This window comes from Mycotypha africana (assembly GCF_025528875.1).
Source record: "Mycotypha africana strain NRRL 2978 chromosome Unknown BDF20scaffold_7, whole genome shotgun sequence".
Classification (NCBI taxonomy): domain Eukaryota; kingdom Fungi; phylum Mucoromycota; class Mucoromycetes; order Mucorales; family Mycotyphaceae; genus Mycotypha; species Mycotypha africana.
This window is the reverse complement of record NW_026515731.1, coordinates 132,001-147,075: the sequence shown is the minus strand read 5'-3', so window position 1 is coordinate 147,075 and position 15,075 is coordinate 132,001. Positions and strand designations below refer to the sequence as shown.

General features: G+C 38.0%; 5 protein-coding genes and 1 non-coding gene across 6 annotated transcripts; 3 read left to right on the top strand and 3 right to left on the bottom strand.

Moving 5' to 3' along the window:
* Nucleotides 1-173: 173 nt before the first annotated feature.
* BDF20DRAFT_822615 (Cullin) lies at nt 174-2,991 on the top strand (the record flags this gene model as incomplete). The annotated part of the gene is made up of 6 exons (XM_053077717.1): nt 174-295; nt 386-462; nt 581-837; nt 963-1,104; nt 1,188-1,508; nt 1,607-2,991. 6 exons carry the CDS (start codon nt 174-176, stop codon nt 2,989-2,991), a joined length of 2,304 nt encoding a protein of 767 aa, XP_052934557.1.
* Nucleotides 2,992-3,619: 628 nt separating this feature from the next.
* Nucleotides 3,620-3,692, top strand: BDF20DRAFT_t115. Its single transcript has one exon. It is a non-coding gene; the product is annotated as a tRNA-Lys (tRNA).
* Nucleotides 3,693-5,766: 2,074 nt separating this feature from the next.
* BDF20DRAFT_959130 (adenylosuccinate lyase) lies at nt 5,767-7,892 on the bottom strand. Its single transcript, XM_053084932.1, has 2 exons — nt 7,349-7,892; nt 5,767-7,245 (listed from the first exon to the last, which is right to left on the bottom strand). The coding sequence occupies exons 1-2, from the start codon at nt 7,683-7,685 to the stop codon at nt 6,134-6,136; spliced, it is 1,449 nt and encodes a 482-aa protein (XP_052934556.1). The 5' UTR covers nt 7,686-7,892; the 3' UTR covers nt 5,767-6,133.
* A 746-nt stretch (nt 7,893-8,638) lies between these two features.
* On the top strand, nt 8,639-9,622 carry BDF20DRAFT_822720 (P-loop containing nucleoside triphosphate hydrolase protein; the record flags this gene model as incomplete). The annotated part of the gene is made up of 1 exon (XM_053077730.1): nt 8,639-9,622. A coding segment is annotated over one exon (984 nt), but the record flags the coding sequence as incomplete, so codon positions are not given.
* An 809-nt stretch (nt 9,623-10,431) lies between these two features.
* Nucleotides 10,432-11,351, bottom strand: BDF20DRAFT_876807 (uncharacterized protein). The gene has a single exon (XM_053081386.1). It carries the CDS (start codon nt 11,144-11,146, stop codon nt 10,694-10,696), a length of 453 nt encoding a protein of 150 aa, XP_052934554.1. The 5' UTR covers nt 11,147-11,351; the 3' UTR covers nt 10,432-10,693.
* Nucleotides 11,352-12,947: 1,596 nt separating this feature from the next.
* Nucleotides 12,948-14,875, bottom strand: BDF20DRAFT_876804 (uncharacterized protein). The gene is made up of 5 exons (XM_053081385.1): nt 14,681-14,875; nt 14,187-14,596; nt 14,007-14,109; nt 13,735-13,920; nt 12,948-13,657 (listed from the first exon to the last, which is right to left on the bottom strand). The coding sequence occupies exons 1-5, from the start codon at nt 14,854-14,856 to the stop codon at nt 13,360-13,362; spliced, it is 1,173 nt and encodes a 390-aa protein (XP_052934553.1). The 5' UTR covers nt 14,857-14,875; the 3' UTR covers nt 12,948-13,359.
* Nucleotides 14,876-15,075: the final 200 nt, after the last annotated feature.

The window sequence follows — 15,075 nt, the reverse complement described above, 5'->3', positions numbered from 1 at the left end:
TATTTTTTGAAATTTTCTTTATGACGTATACTTTATAAAGAAAGGTCAATTTGTATTCTCTTTTTCGAATCTTTCAATCAGCTTACACCTTTTATCCCGTTGTTCCTTTTTCATATTATAAATCTTGCTTTCAAATAAACAAAGAAACGAAGAAACTATAAACAATGTCTTCTATGCAATTACCTCCTGGAAACGATTTTAATGCTACCTGGGCCTTCTTGGAAGAAGGTCTCGATCAGATTATGTGCCGTTTTGAAGAAGGTCTTTCACGTACACGTTATTCTATCCTTTATAGGTAACATTTCTTTCATGCTTATTGCCATTAACAAGTGTCAACAATATACGCATTCATTTTCTCCTCATTTTTTTTGACGATTGTCTCCAGTGCTGTTCATAATTATTGTGCCAGAAGCGATTCAACGTTGCATAATACTATCTCCACAGGAGGTGGACTTACTTCACGTAGACGTAAATATCTCACCAGATATAAAAGATAAATCTTTATAGATATATTATTGTTTCCGTACATCGCTATTCAGTTAAACTCATATCTATTCTTCGATACATATCATATCTATAGCTGCACCTGCGCCTCCTCTCATTGGTGGAGAAGTCTATATGCATCTCAGTAACTACTTAAAGAATCACCTAGAAAATATCAGAAAAGAATCCGAACAATACATGGATGAATCCTTATTACAATATTATACCAAACAGTGGACTCGTTATACAGCAGCAGCACGCGTAGTCAACAATATTTTCATGTACTTGAATCGTTATTGGGTGAAACGGGAAATTGATGAAGATAGAAAGAGCGACGTATATGATGTATTCACTGTAAGCATTTATCAATTTTAAGTACTTGCGAGCGCACATATTGTTTCTGCTCAAAACTCGAAAGAAATGGGGAGTTACAAGATGGGACAAGAACTTACCTTTTTGTTCTATCCTGATCATTATAGTTGACACTTGTGAGTTGGAAAAAATACATGTTTGAATATGTTCACCATAATGTTATTGCGGCTGTCCTTAAGCTGATTACTAAACAAAGAGATGGTGAAGTTATTGAGACAGGCTTGATAAAGAATGTCGTTGAATCCTTCGGTAGGAAAAACAAACTGAATCAGAACTTCATAGTAGACAACGCGCTGTAGTATACTAAACTCTTTTCTTTATCTTAACCGTAGTCTCACTTGGTTTGGATCACAATGATTCTTCAAAATCAAACCTGGATGTCTATAAGGAATATTTTGAAAAAGAATTCTTGGAGGCAACTGAAGTTTATTACAAAACAGAATCAGAAAAGTTTGTTAGTGAAAATAGCATTCCCGAATATATGAAGAAGGCTGAAACAAGATTGAATGAAGAAGAAAATCGTGTTCAAATGTATCTTCATCCTTCTAGTCAGAAATCTTTAATACCTATTTGTGAGACAGTTTTAGTCAAGAATCAGGAAGAAGTGATTTGGGATGGTTTCCAAACTTTGCTAAATGAAGATAAACAAGATGGTAATGTGCTTCTGCTTCATCGAAGAGAAGGAAGTAAAGCTCTATTTCTTTTTCCTTTTAGTATTAAATTTTTGTTGCATGGTTCTCGATTTATTTAGATCTTCATCGTATGTATTCACTCTTGGCTCGTATTTCTGATGGTCTTAATCCCCTGCGTGAAGGTTTCGAAGTACATGTCAAGAAAGCTGGTCTTAGTGCTATTGAAAGAATTTCGTCACAGAATGCGAACGATGTCATTGATCCTAAGAGCTATGTCGATACCTTATTGGAGGTTCACAAGAAATACAACGATTTAGTACATTCTGCCTTTAACGGCGAAGCTGGATTTGTAGCAGCTCTCGATAAGGCTTGTGGTGAATTTGTGAATCGCAATTCTGTCTGTAAGGGTACTTCTAGCAAATCACCTGAGTTGTTGGCTCGTTTCTGTGATGGTTTATTGAAGAAGAGCGCTAAGAATCCTGAAGAAGACGAATTAGAGGACGTGTTGAATAACGTCATGACCGTGTTCAAGTACGTCGAAGATAAGGATGTATTTCAAAAGTTTTATAGCAAGATGCTAGCCAAGCGTCTTGTCAATGGCACTTCCTCTTCAGACGACGCTGAAGGCTCTATGATTTCTAAACTGAAAGAAGCTTGTGGTTTCGAATATACCTCCAAACTACAACGTATGCTGACAGATATGTCGCTTTCCAAAGAACTTAACGATCAATTCAAGGGCGTCATGCAACAGAATCCTGACATCGCTCACGGTGTCGATTTCAATATTCTTGTTCTTAGTGCTGGTTCTTGGCCTTTATCTGCTCCTTCTACTTCTTTCAATTTACCAGACGCTATTGTCAAAATGTATGACCGATTCCAAAAGTTCTATCAAAACAAGCATTCCGGCCGTAAGTTGAATTGGCTCTTCCAACTTTCTAAGGCTGAATTAAAAACATACTACTCGAAAGCTAGCAAGGTTGGTTATACCTTTATGGTTTCTGCTTATCAAATGGGAATCCTTCTTCAATACAACAACACCGACGTTTGTACTTATGAAACTCTACAACAAAGTACTGCTCTTTCTCCTGAAGCTTTGAATCCTGCTCTTGGTATCTTGGTCAAGGCGAAGGTCCTTCTACTTAAAGATGGCGAGAACGTAGGCGATGCAGGTTCTCGTTATGTTCTTAACCATGACTTTAAGAGTAAAAAGTTCCGTATCAATCTAAATATGCAAATGCGTGTAGAACAGAAGCAAGAAGCCGACGAGACGCACAAGACCATTGAAGAGGACAGACAATTTGTGATGCAGGCTGCTATTGTTAGAATTATGAAAACTCGTAAAGTGATGAAGCACGTTGCTTTAATCGAGGAAGTCATCACCCAGCTGCAATCAAGATTCAAGCCGCGTGTTCCTGCTATCAAGAAATGTATTGATGTCTTACTGGAAAAGGAATACATTGAACGTGTTGAAAATCAAAAGGACATGTACAGTTATGTTGCATAAAACAGAAAAGAAAAAAAATAATCATCACAAAATACCTTTACCCCTCCTCTATCATATCTTTTCGTCATTCCAAAAATCTTTGAACGGATGTAAACATTAAAACTGATGATAGTAATTTTCATTGAAAAAAAGCATTACTTCGTTGAAAAGAAAAGAATAAAATAATAACATCATGTTGTTGAATAATTGACTACCACGCGATTTAAAAGAGGTAATTTAATCATCCTTGTAATACCTTACAGTCATCTCATTAAGTAATTCACGTAAGATTTCACAGACGAACTACCGTAAGTAGTTGTAGTAGAACTATAATAGCTTTATAAGGTATGATAATCCGTTATAGGTTTGAAAATGGCAATTGAATTTTCGTTAGTAAATAGACCACGAGAGTGCATATCTATTTCTTTATGTCGCATATACTTTCCGACGATGTGTGCTATAATGGAAACAAAATAAAGGTATTCAATTGTCAAACGCTATCTAAGTAACAGTAGTAGAGGCTCGAACCGCATTGTTTCATTTTCCGTTATTATGGTTCGAACAATTACAATTTTTTGAGCCATTTAACACGTGACTTTTATTAGTAATATTGGGTGATTTAATTTACGCTTTTAAATTTTATTAAGAAGCCTTGTTAGCTCAGTCGGTAGAGCGTTGGACTTTTAATCCAAATGTCAGGGGTTCGAGCCCCCTATGAGGCGATTTAATTTTTTTATCTTATTCTAATGAAGTGAGACGTTTCTACAATTACCATAGCTAAATTGTATGCCGATTTATATTGGAGTATATATCAAGTTCTCAGTAAAATTTGGCATTTGTTACGAGTAGTACTAGTATCAAAGACATGGTTAAACAACATTCGAACTGTCGTGCGCAAATTTGTTCACCCCTTCCGTCCTGCTCCTTCTTGGCGATCTATCTGTCTCCGCAAGTGTTTTGGCGGCTTGGGCATCATTGATATACATCAGCAACATCTAGCATTACAGCTTATCTTTTCACCGATTTCTTCAGCCTGAATGCAACAGTGATTTCGTTACTCATTTGATCGGCCATCGTATATACATATGTATTGGTCACCATTCCTTTCTGCCATGGCTGCAGCATCCTCGGGCCTTCTTACCTCTCTTTAAAGGGCTCCCTACGTTATCTATTGTAACACGGCTTCTAATGGAGCTACCCGCATTAATGGGACATAGTAGCTGGCCTGGACGCTGGTACGCAGATACACCACTCCGTTTTGCTTTGGTACCAGTCAATCATACGAACAATGAGGACGCTTATGACCTGTCTCAAATACCTTTGCGCTATACTGTAGCAAACACAATTTCTTGGTCCTATTCATTTAACATGTTCACTAACTACCTTCGATTGGATCTCCCTAACCTTAATAAGATAGGTAAATTACTCCAGCTGCTTAGAAAAGACACTCCTCCCCTTTACTGGAGTCCTAGGCTCAAAAACTTCATGCCGCGTGATTTCCGCTTCGATGTACCTTCGCCGACTTGGCCATGTCAGAGGGCCGATCAGCGAGCAACACCAATTGTCGCCCTTGACGCGTCTTCATGGGTTCCTCGGTGCGATCACGGGGAATTCAAGTTGGCGACCAGACCAATCTACATACTAAGTTGACTCCGGGACTATTACGACAATATTGGTCTCAGCGATATCTTCAAGAGAAACTACCGGGTCCATTCTCTATGCTGGGCATCCCACAAGTACCTTATATCTGCCCAACCGGTTTTTGCCATCCTCGTATTTGGAAAGTCTTTTGGTCCTTACGATTGTCACACAAGGTCTTTACCTGCTTGTGGGCGGTTGCTGCGCGCATCGTCAAGTTCAAGGTTATCGTTGCAGAGTCAGCGCCCTCAGCGCTGGCCATCACCCGAATGTCCACTATGTCTAGCACCCATTGAAGATGACTTTCACTTTGTCGTTGGCTGCCATATCAAATGGTCCTTTTGGTCCGCAGCTTTAGTCTATCTGTCTCTCTCTGATGTTCTACGATCTCCAGATGATTTTTGGCATGTTCTCCTCCAGTTGAAGCTTCCAACAGATACATACACTGAGAATTACACCTTAGAATTAGTTGGTAATATCATTGGTATGTAGCCATCAACAATGAAGCCTAGGCCACAGCGAATGCATTACAGAGACTCCAATCCTCTGTAACTTTAAGTATCACGTTACAAAATGTTGAAAACGTGTCCCCACGAAACATTACTTAAACACTGTGATGAGTACTGTTCATAATGTGCCGCCCATAGCCCCCCTTCTTCTCCTCTTATACCATTTGTCTTCAACTTTACTTTCGTCTTCTGTCTTTCTGTTCAAATAAAACGCACATGAATTTAAACAAAAAAAAAACGGACATTATACTTTATCAGCTAATAGTTTTTTATTGCAACCAGAAACATTAGTGTATAACTGTCCTTTTAAAATAAAAAGCAAAGATAACTTTTTTCTACGTTCATAAACATTAAAACATACCCCATCTTGGATGAAGCTATTCATCTATATTTAAAATTCGGTCAGTTAGATTATGAAAACGGTTTAAAAAGGTAAATCTACAGAGAGGTGGTATTGTCGATCAAATTGTTCATCATCGATAACTAAGCATCTTCCTGAACAATTACATGACTTTTTGTGGAGTCCATAAGCTTAAACAAAAATGAACACACAGAAAAGAAGATTTATGTTCAATTAATCACTTAATTGTAGAATGGCATTTATCACATTGTATTTCATCTTTTTATGTATACCGTTCTTCCATAAAATCACTCTTATCTACTCTAAATGTGCTAAACGCTCAAGTATGTAGTTCTCATCTTTGATTACAACTCAAAAATCGAGCTAATACTAGTCCTTCCATGAAATCAATTTCTTTCCAATACATTTGCATGTATTAGCGTGATAAGTTGTGTTAGAGTCATTAAAATGCCTGACATAATAATTGACAGAAAAAGAAAGCGACTATTATTGTTTAAGACTATAAAATGTTGTATGTAGGCGTAGTAATTGCAGTTCTGCCTACGATTTTATTATAAGTTGAAGCAAACCGTGATGAATGAATACAACAACAAAGATAAGGAAAAGGGGAAATTAAATACTATTGTACAAAAAAGTAATATACTGATTGCTCACTTTAAACGGATAATTCGGCTTTGGTGGTATCCTTCAAAACTTCAGCATATGGTGCCAAAGCAGGCTTTACGTGGTTTTCCAAAAAGTTATCCACTTGTTCAGGAGCACGGCCAATAAATGTAGAAGGCTCTAACAATTGAGGCAACTCATCAATGATAGGCTTGAAATATTCAGTCTTCTTGATACGTTCGATCAAGTCATTTTCACGTCCTTCCATCTTGACCTCATGTGCAGCTTGATGGGATAAGACACGAATTTGTTCATGACATTCTTGACGGTCACCACCCTTCTTTACCATAGCCATAATGATATTTTCGGTAGCCATGAAGGGTAATTCTTGTTGAATACGACGTTCAATCACCTTAGGATAGACGACCATACCTTCACAAATATTTTGGAGAGTGGTCAAAATGATATCGGTAGTTAAGAAAGCTTCAGGCAAAGAGATACGACGGTTAGCACTGTCATCCAAAGTACGCTCAAACCATTGGACAGCACTGGTTTGCAGGGCGTCGTTGACGAGCAGCATAAGATGACGAGACAAAGAAGTGACACGTTCTGAACGCATAGGATTACGTTTATAAGCCATGGCAGAGGAACCAATTTGATCCTTTTCGAAAGGCTCTTCAATTTCCTTCAAGCTAGCCAAAAGACGAACATCGGTGGCAATCTTGTGAGCAGTTGCACCAAAACCAGAGAGAGGGTGTAAAACGTCAATATCAATCTTTCGGGAGTAGGTCTGACCGCACACGGGGTAAGCTTCCTTAAAACCAGCTAATTCAACAACGAGTTGGTCAAGTTTTTCGACCTTATCGTGATCGCCATCGAAAAGGGTCAAAAAGGAAGCCTGAGTACCAGTGGTGCCCTTTACACCACGTAACTTGAGGTCGTTACGAGCACGTTCAAAATTACGTAAATCCCATAATAATTCCTGAATCCATAAAGTGGCACGTTTACCGACAGTGACAAGTTGAGCAGGTTGGAAATGAGTAAAGCCCAAGGTGGGTAGAGCACGATATTCCTTAGCAAAGTTTGAAAGGATGTCGATAACACGAGCAAGTTTCTTGATAACAATATCATAAGCATCTCTGAGGATGATCAAATCACCATTATCTACAAATTTTGAACGCATAACGTACATCAGTTAAAAAACCAATCATTCCCTCGAAGCTCGCTTGTGTCATGTTCTAATTTTTCAGCAAACATTTCTACATACCAGTGACATAGCATGATGTAGCACCCAAATGAATAATACCAGCAGCAGCAGGCGCAACAAGGCCAAACGTATGAACGTGAGCCATAACATCGTGACGACGTTTTCGTTCCTCTTCGGCAGCTACAGCATAGTCAATGTTGTAGATGTTGGCTTTCATTTGCTCAATAGCTTCGTCGGTAATGTCGGTCAAGCCTAATTGCTTTTCAGCAATGGCCAAGTTGGTCCACAGTTGACGCCAAGTGGAATAGCGCTTATCCTCAGAAAAGTTGTACGCCATTTCTTTAGAGGCATAACGTGAAGTGAGAGGTGATTGATATTTGTCGTGAACTTGAGACATCCTTGTTTTTTGCCTGTCAGTGATACTTAGAAACGCGGAGAAGGGAAAAGTATATTTACAGAAAGATGGTTTATATAAATGTCAGAAAAACCTTAAAATCAAAGAAGCGGGCCCTCTGACTCTTCATCTATTAGTGGCTTGTGTGTCAGTTCAAGGGAACCATTTCATGCGGCTATTGAAACACAAATCTTTAGTCAGGGAATTCATGCAATTTGCGCAAATTACAGGAACCCCTACGGAGACCTGCTGTTTGAAGTTTTCTGTTTCTTCCTTCTTCTTTCTTCGAATTGTTGACAATGTCTTTGATCTATTCTTTGAGAGCACTCGTACATTGTCCAGCTCAGCCTTCTACAGCTCGATTGTTTTCTGCAGCTAGTATTTCATGGTCAAAACGCCAAGCTTTACATAAACCTGGTGTTTCCACATTATCCAAACACCTGAACCCTAGTCATCTGAACGGTCGAGAGCGTCGAAATCAGCTACGAAACAATCTCAAAACAAGCAAACCTAAAAGCAGTAAAGGGCCATATATTCCTGTTAAGAAACGGCTAGAGCCCATACAAACAACCGTTGCATCTACTGCAGTATCTCCATCAATCAAAAAAACAACTGCTAAAAGTAGGAGCATCAATGATAGTGAATCGTCCGTTTTACAGGACACAAAACAAATCAACGCAAAACAATTGTCATCCATACTTGCTAGTCGGACGTTTGACGACCTCCATTTATCTGCAGTCAGTGTTGCTGCTGTAAAAGATGTGCTGAAACACGTCGAAAACCTCAAGCCCACAGAAATTCAAGCATTGGCGATACCAGAACTACTCGATCGCAAGAAGAAGCATGTACTTGTAGCTGCAGAAACAGGCTCAGGAAAAACGTTAGCCTATCTTCTGCCAACCATTGACTTATTAAAGGAGGATGAACGGAAATATGGAGAAAAATTGAGACGCTTAGACCATCCCAGAGCCATTGTCTTGGTACCTACCCGGGAGCTCGTTGGACAAGTTGTAAAAAACTGCAAATTATTGAGTCATGTCGCAAAATTTCGTTCTTTTGGTCTAGAAGGACGCACGAATAGGGGAAAAGTAGCGAAACAATTAGCAGATGGGCCTATTGACATTCTTGTCACTACGCCTACGACGTTGCTCTCCTATATAGAAGATAATGTGCTGTCAATAGCTGATGCGCGATATTTGATAATTGATGAGGCTGACTCGCTATTCGATGCGGGCTGGGGAGACGATTGCCGAAAAATCATTAAAACCATTCAGACGATCACCGAAAAAAGGAAGGATTATACAGAAAAAATTGTGGTTGTAAGCGCAACCTTACCACGCTCTGTTCATACTGCTTTGGATGCGCTATTCCCTAAAATGATCAAGCTTACTACACCTTCATTGCATAAAGCCTTACCCAACTTGAAACAATCTTTTGTGGATTTAGAAAGGTTCCAAGGCAATCGGCAAATGGCACTCTTAGAAGTGTTGAAGAAAAATATTAAAAGAGATGACAAGACACTTGTCTTCTGCAATACAAAAAAAGCAGTAGAGATTCTACATAGGTTTTTAGGAACTAAGAATATTAATGCGTTAGCCTTGTATAAAGATGCGCCCATGAATCGATCAGAGGCGCTGGAAATCTTTGCAAAGCCTTTAAATGAGAATATTGTCAATAAGAGCGGGGAAGAGCAGAAGAAAACATTTGACCAGAATATTCTGATCAGTACGGATATTGCTTCTCGGGGTATTGATACGACATTTGTGGATCATGTTATATTGTACGATTTTCCTACATCTGTAGTTGATTATCTGCATCGAGTGGGAAGAACCGCGCGTGCAGGTCAAACCGGTAAAGCCACCTCTTTGATTGGACGTAAAGATAGAATGATGGCAGACCGTATTAAGCGATCCATTCGTGAAGGAACTGTGATGACATAATTATGGACGGCGCAATCGTTCGTTTCTTGTATATATTTGTATCTTTTATATATATTTATTTTTAGATATCAATGGCTAAATATTCTTAGAGAATTCACTTTTTTACACTTTTTGCAATCACTTATTGTAATATATACATTCGGCAGACTTATGATTTAGGCTACACTCTCAGAAATTAGAATTCCATTAACATAATAAGTATAAAAATTTAAAAAGGGCAAAATATGCTGTTCGGGACCTGATTTTCTTAAATCGAATCATGCACGAGGTTGATTTGTTACTGCTCGTCACCTGGTTTTTTCATTTAACTATCGGATTGACAGCCGTGTTAATTTCGATGAATCGCTTCCTTTCATACGAAAAGCTCGACCCACTGTAATAGACACATAGATAGAAGAAATACCAACTAAGCTCGTCTTGACTTCTTAAAAAGAAGGAAATGATATCATTGACGCTCTGCTTCTATGCATAGCTGGTTTTAACTCACGAACAAAAAGAATTGAAAGAAAAATTTTTTTCTTTTGGTAGCAGTTGTATCCATATTGAAACCCCCGAGTAAATCGCTGCTGCCTTTTTCTCTTCTCTGTTGATATTGCTAGCCTTTAAAACTTCATTAAGAAAACTCAGTGCCTGAGTGGGAAGAGGCTGAACAATGGTGTGAGGAAATCAACAGCTCTTTCATTATACTCCTCTCTCTTTTTCTTTCTCTCCTTCTAAAATGTGAAGCACATAGGAGAAGGGGAGATAAGCATGACACAGCCAGCAAAAAAAATAAATAAAGAACTGAAAAGTAGAGAAAATATAGGTGGAAGCTTTTTTTTTTATTGTTCAAGGTGCCCCTTTATTAGAAAGAGGCACTAATATTTTGTTTCAAATCCTTCAACTTCAATCAGAAGTAAAGACAGGTATTTTGCATTATAGTGTTACTGTTCTGATCAATGTTGAGAGAAACAACAAGAAAAGGCCAGAACAATGAAAGTGTTGTTAAATAAATAATTAGAATTATAGTAATGGTAAGAGCATTGGTATGATTATAAGGATTGGTATTGTATTAATCATAGTTTGAGCAACTTAAGAACTGTAAACAGTCGATACAGAGCTAAGATCGTCTTCTTCTTCTTCGTCATAGAATTGGGGATTATTGAAATAATAGTACGGATGCAGTTGCTGTTGTTGTTGCTGCTGCTGCTGTTGTTGTGGTTGATGAAGAGCATAGTAATGATAGTAATAGTGGTAGAAATGTTGAAGTGATGGCCGTGTCAATGTCTGATTTCTGATAAATTGGTTGCTCTTGTTATCAAAAGTCCAACAGCGTGTACAGTATTCAGATTCTATTAATGTTCGATTACATGTGCTGCATTTTTTATGACAGCTTGAGCAAAACCAATCGGAGGATAAGACTCTATCACAGGAACCACAAATTACTTTGTCCATATCGCTGCTATAAGCAGCACCAGTAGTGTTATTGCTTGCTTCCATTGTCATCATCATGGGTGAAGCTGGTGGAGAAGGGAAAGCATTCATATTGAAATTATATTTGTAATAGTGTCAATGAACGTGAGGAATTGATGAAAAAGGAAGGTGAAGAGTTGTAGCAGTAGTTGTTGTAATAACGAGTTTGGGTGATAAATAAAAGAAGAAAGAAATGAAAAAAAAAAGACTCGATTTTTTGTGATACTTTTTATTCAAGGTATTTATGTAATTTTATAAACACATATGCAGAGTATTATGTATGTACACTACTTATTCGACCCTCATGTTGCTATAATGATAATTTATAGTAATTTGATGAATTTGAAAATTGCAACTTGACCACACGGCAAATTTATGCACAGACAGCTATTAGTTCCATTATCTACACACCTTTGAATCAAATGAATTTTGGAAATTGAATTTTCACCTTCAATGTCCTCAGAATAGGCATAAAAGAAAAATCGAACAAGAAAAGCAGGGGATAACGAAAAACTGAATTTGATGTACACTGCATGATGCTATACTATACTGCTAACTGCTATGCTGTCACTGCTATTATTACTACTTGTAGAAAGCCGGCAATCATGAGCATTTACCTTTCTAAACCTTGACTGTCCCTGTAATCATAAACTATGTGTAACAGCGCAATAAAAGGAAAGTAAAACATTAAAATGCCAGCATCAAATGTATCTGCTCATTTATAGATATAACTTACGATAGATATATACACATATCAAATACATAGCAATTATTGTTCCTTGGTCGGATAACTAATTGTGCCAATAATGAGAAAATCTGAAACTGTTAATTTAAAAACGAGTCGCTCTATTTCATCTCAGCCTTTACATGTGCACAATAAATTATATAGGTTACAAAGGATCATCTGGCGTTTATATCTATATTTTAATAGTTTCACTGTAGACCTGAGAGAGAGCAGAAATAATACCTTGCAATTAGACATTATTTAAACAATACCATCTTGAGAATACTTCTAACGTCGGTACTGTCGTCACGAACTGAACAAGGTTATTGTGTCTAATTGACACTATGCTAACCGTAAGATCAATTTCTATTTCCAAAAACTTTCTGCAATAACAGATTTCGTAATATATGATCGACGCCTATCGCTTCAGATATAAACCTCGGTTTGCCAAGTATGGATTACTATTTCTTCAGGAACACTGTTCGTCTTGAAGAATAAGTTTGAGTTGGAACGAGATCTTTATTTAAGTGTAATTGTTGCAAAATGAATAGCGCACATCAAACAACCATACAGTATAACAAGCGAAGTTTTGTTATGCTAGAAGGCAAGGATAATCGCATCTTTATATTATGACAATCTTTCTTTGGTCAAAATCTTTTGTTTTACCGAACCTATACTTTGAAGAGGAGTCAATTGCAGGAGAAAAGATACTCAGTAGTATACACTCGATGCACACGTTGTGACCACTCGATCCGAGGAGTTCGAGCCAAACATTATCTGGTTTTCTCCTAAAAAATGAAAGAAGACTTAAGAGAAGAGACCTGAGGAAGTATTAGGAATAGCCACTCCCCCTTAGAGAAGCATAAAAGTTTTATCCTAAACCGTTAGTGATGCAGCTTGCGTCATTCAAGAAAGCATACATATTACAAATAGGAGCAGCCGTGCTAAATAAAGAAAACTCTATTATGCCAACTGTTTGTATAACAGAAAGACCATCTAGATTCTCTTTGCCCTTGCTGGGATATCTAATAACAACGGACCCAATATCTATTCATACTTATAGGTTCATTGTGCCTTTCAACTATATTGGAAAACAACGAATCTTTGTTTCTTTCAGAAAAGAAATCGCTTCAAGTACTCTTCTGTCATGGCTTTTGGCTTAACCAACCCATGACGGTGATTTTTCACGCAGACAGTAGTATGGGGGTTTCAAAATGCCGTAGATTAGCATCTCCACTTCAAAAAGGATCATTCAGTTTTTAGGCATACAAAAAATTTTGGCGGCAAAATATATACATGATTCTGGAAGCGGGTTGATTAAAATTGAGGGGATTTTTCCTTCAGAAGTAGCCCAACTTTATAACAAAACAATCTAGATACAAGATCCAGCCGTCATAACGTCAGATTCGTTTAAATCGCTTCTTATCTGACACGGCGTTTCACATCATTTCAAATATTTAGTTAAAAGCCTCATTGCTTCCTTTCATCATTATTTTACCACACAGTGTATGTATACGATATGCTCGAAAATCATACAACCCATTTTTAGTTAAAGGTTATTCTAGAATAGAATAATTTGTTTTCCAGAACCAAAGCCGGATATACCTTGATCTACTGCTTGTTTCATCGTTTCTTCCTCCCAATTCACTTTCCTCCATTTTGGCTCCTGTAATTTACCTTGACTCATCAATTCCAGGATATCCTCAAACATAGCATATCGCTCTTCGGGGGTATGCTTCTCCGCCCATTTGGATACCCAGAAACCATGGAAGTGAACATCTTTGAATATAAGCAAAGAAGCGGGCAGAGAAAGAGGTTGACGAGACATAGCACCGTAAGTAACATAGTGACCGTGATTTCTATCAAAAGCGAAAATACAACTTAAACCATGCTTGATAACAAGTAACACTGATAATATCTTTGCACGCATACTCACCCTAAATATCTTGCCATTTCCGTAGCTGCTTTGCCGCCAACACAATTCAAACCTAAGAGTGGAGACTTTTCCGCAAACCAGCTCTTGATTTGTTTCTTTGATTCTGCCTTTCCAAGCTCTTCATCAGTAACGACGTGAGTAGCGCCTAGATCGGTCAAACTCTGTCGAAGTTCATCTATATTCAGCCTTAATTTTGGATCAGTCCCCCATATGACTCTGGTTAGTATTTTTAACGGATAAAAAACTGCTTATTCTCAGTAAAGACCATTTACCTATTTCGGACTACATTGATCGTTCGCAAATTCCAAGCTTTTGCAATCTGGATAACAGCTTGACCCACAGCACTATTGGCAGCATTTTGAATAACGTAGTCACCTAGTGAATATCATATATATAAATGGAAAACCCCTAACCTTACACTACTGAACAACGATGTAACTATACAACTTTACCTGGTTTCAAATCTACAAAATCTTTCAGCATTCTATAAGCAGTGCACGGATTTACAGTGATAGTAGCTTTTTGAATTAAGGAAATTTTATTATCGTCATTGACTTTAGGCAGCAACTGGAAATCGTTAGGTGAACCAGCAGCATGTGTTCGCCAAGTACCATATCCTGTACTTGCCATCACCACTTGATCTCCTTTTTTAAGTGTCTTGACATTTTCACCCACTGCTATTACTTCAGCCAACCCTTCATTTCCACCTACAGCTACCTTGTCGTCGCCTAGTTCTTGAAAGGTAGGCTTAATAGGATAAGCGCCTTGTATCATATTGACGTCAGCAGGATTGATAGGCGAGGCAAGAAACTTGACATGCACTGTATCTGGTGTCAAGGCTGGTAGACGGTAACTATGCCATCTATTTTGAGGAAATTTGTAGTTTAGTGAACTTTATGCTCCTGATCTATCCGTTGCTTATATGTTTATTTGTGCATCCACCAACTTTAACACTTGAGAAGGTTGGCCATAATTCGAATAAACCATAGCAGAGGCAGTAATATCTGATTCACTTGCATAGCCGCGCATACCGGAAACCTGACTACAGGGAACCCAATGTGAGCTCTTTCTAAATGGCTCTTTTCGTCCTACTCTGATAAAACTTTGGAGTAATAGTCTCATATAGTTAATTTTTGAAGGGTGAGGAAAAAAAAAAAAAAGGAATCCACATCCCTGTGAAGGAGTCGGCTTGCTGCATTATTCGTTTTTTGAATGAAAAAGTCACGACCAATTAGCTTTTCCCGTTCCTTGAGGGCAGTTCTGAATAGAGAAGCCTCCACGCCACAGCCCAACTTTTTTTTTACAGATCAGGAAGTTTGTCGATAATGCAAAACAAGGAGT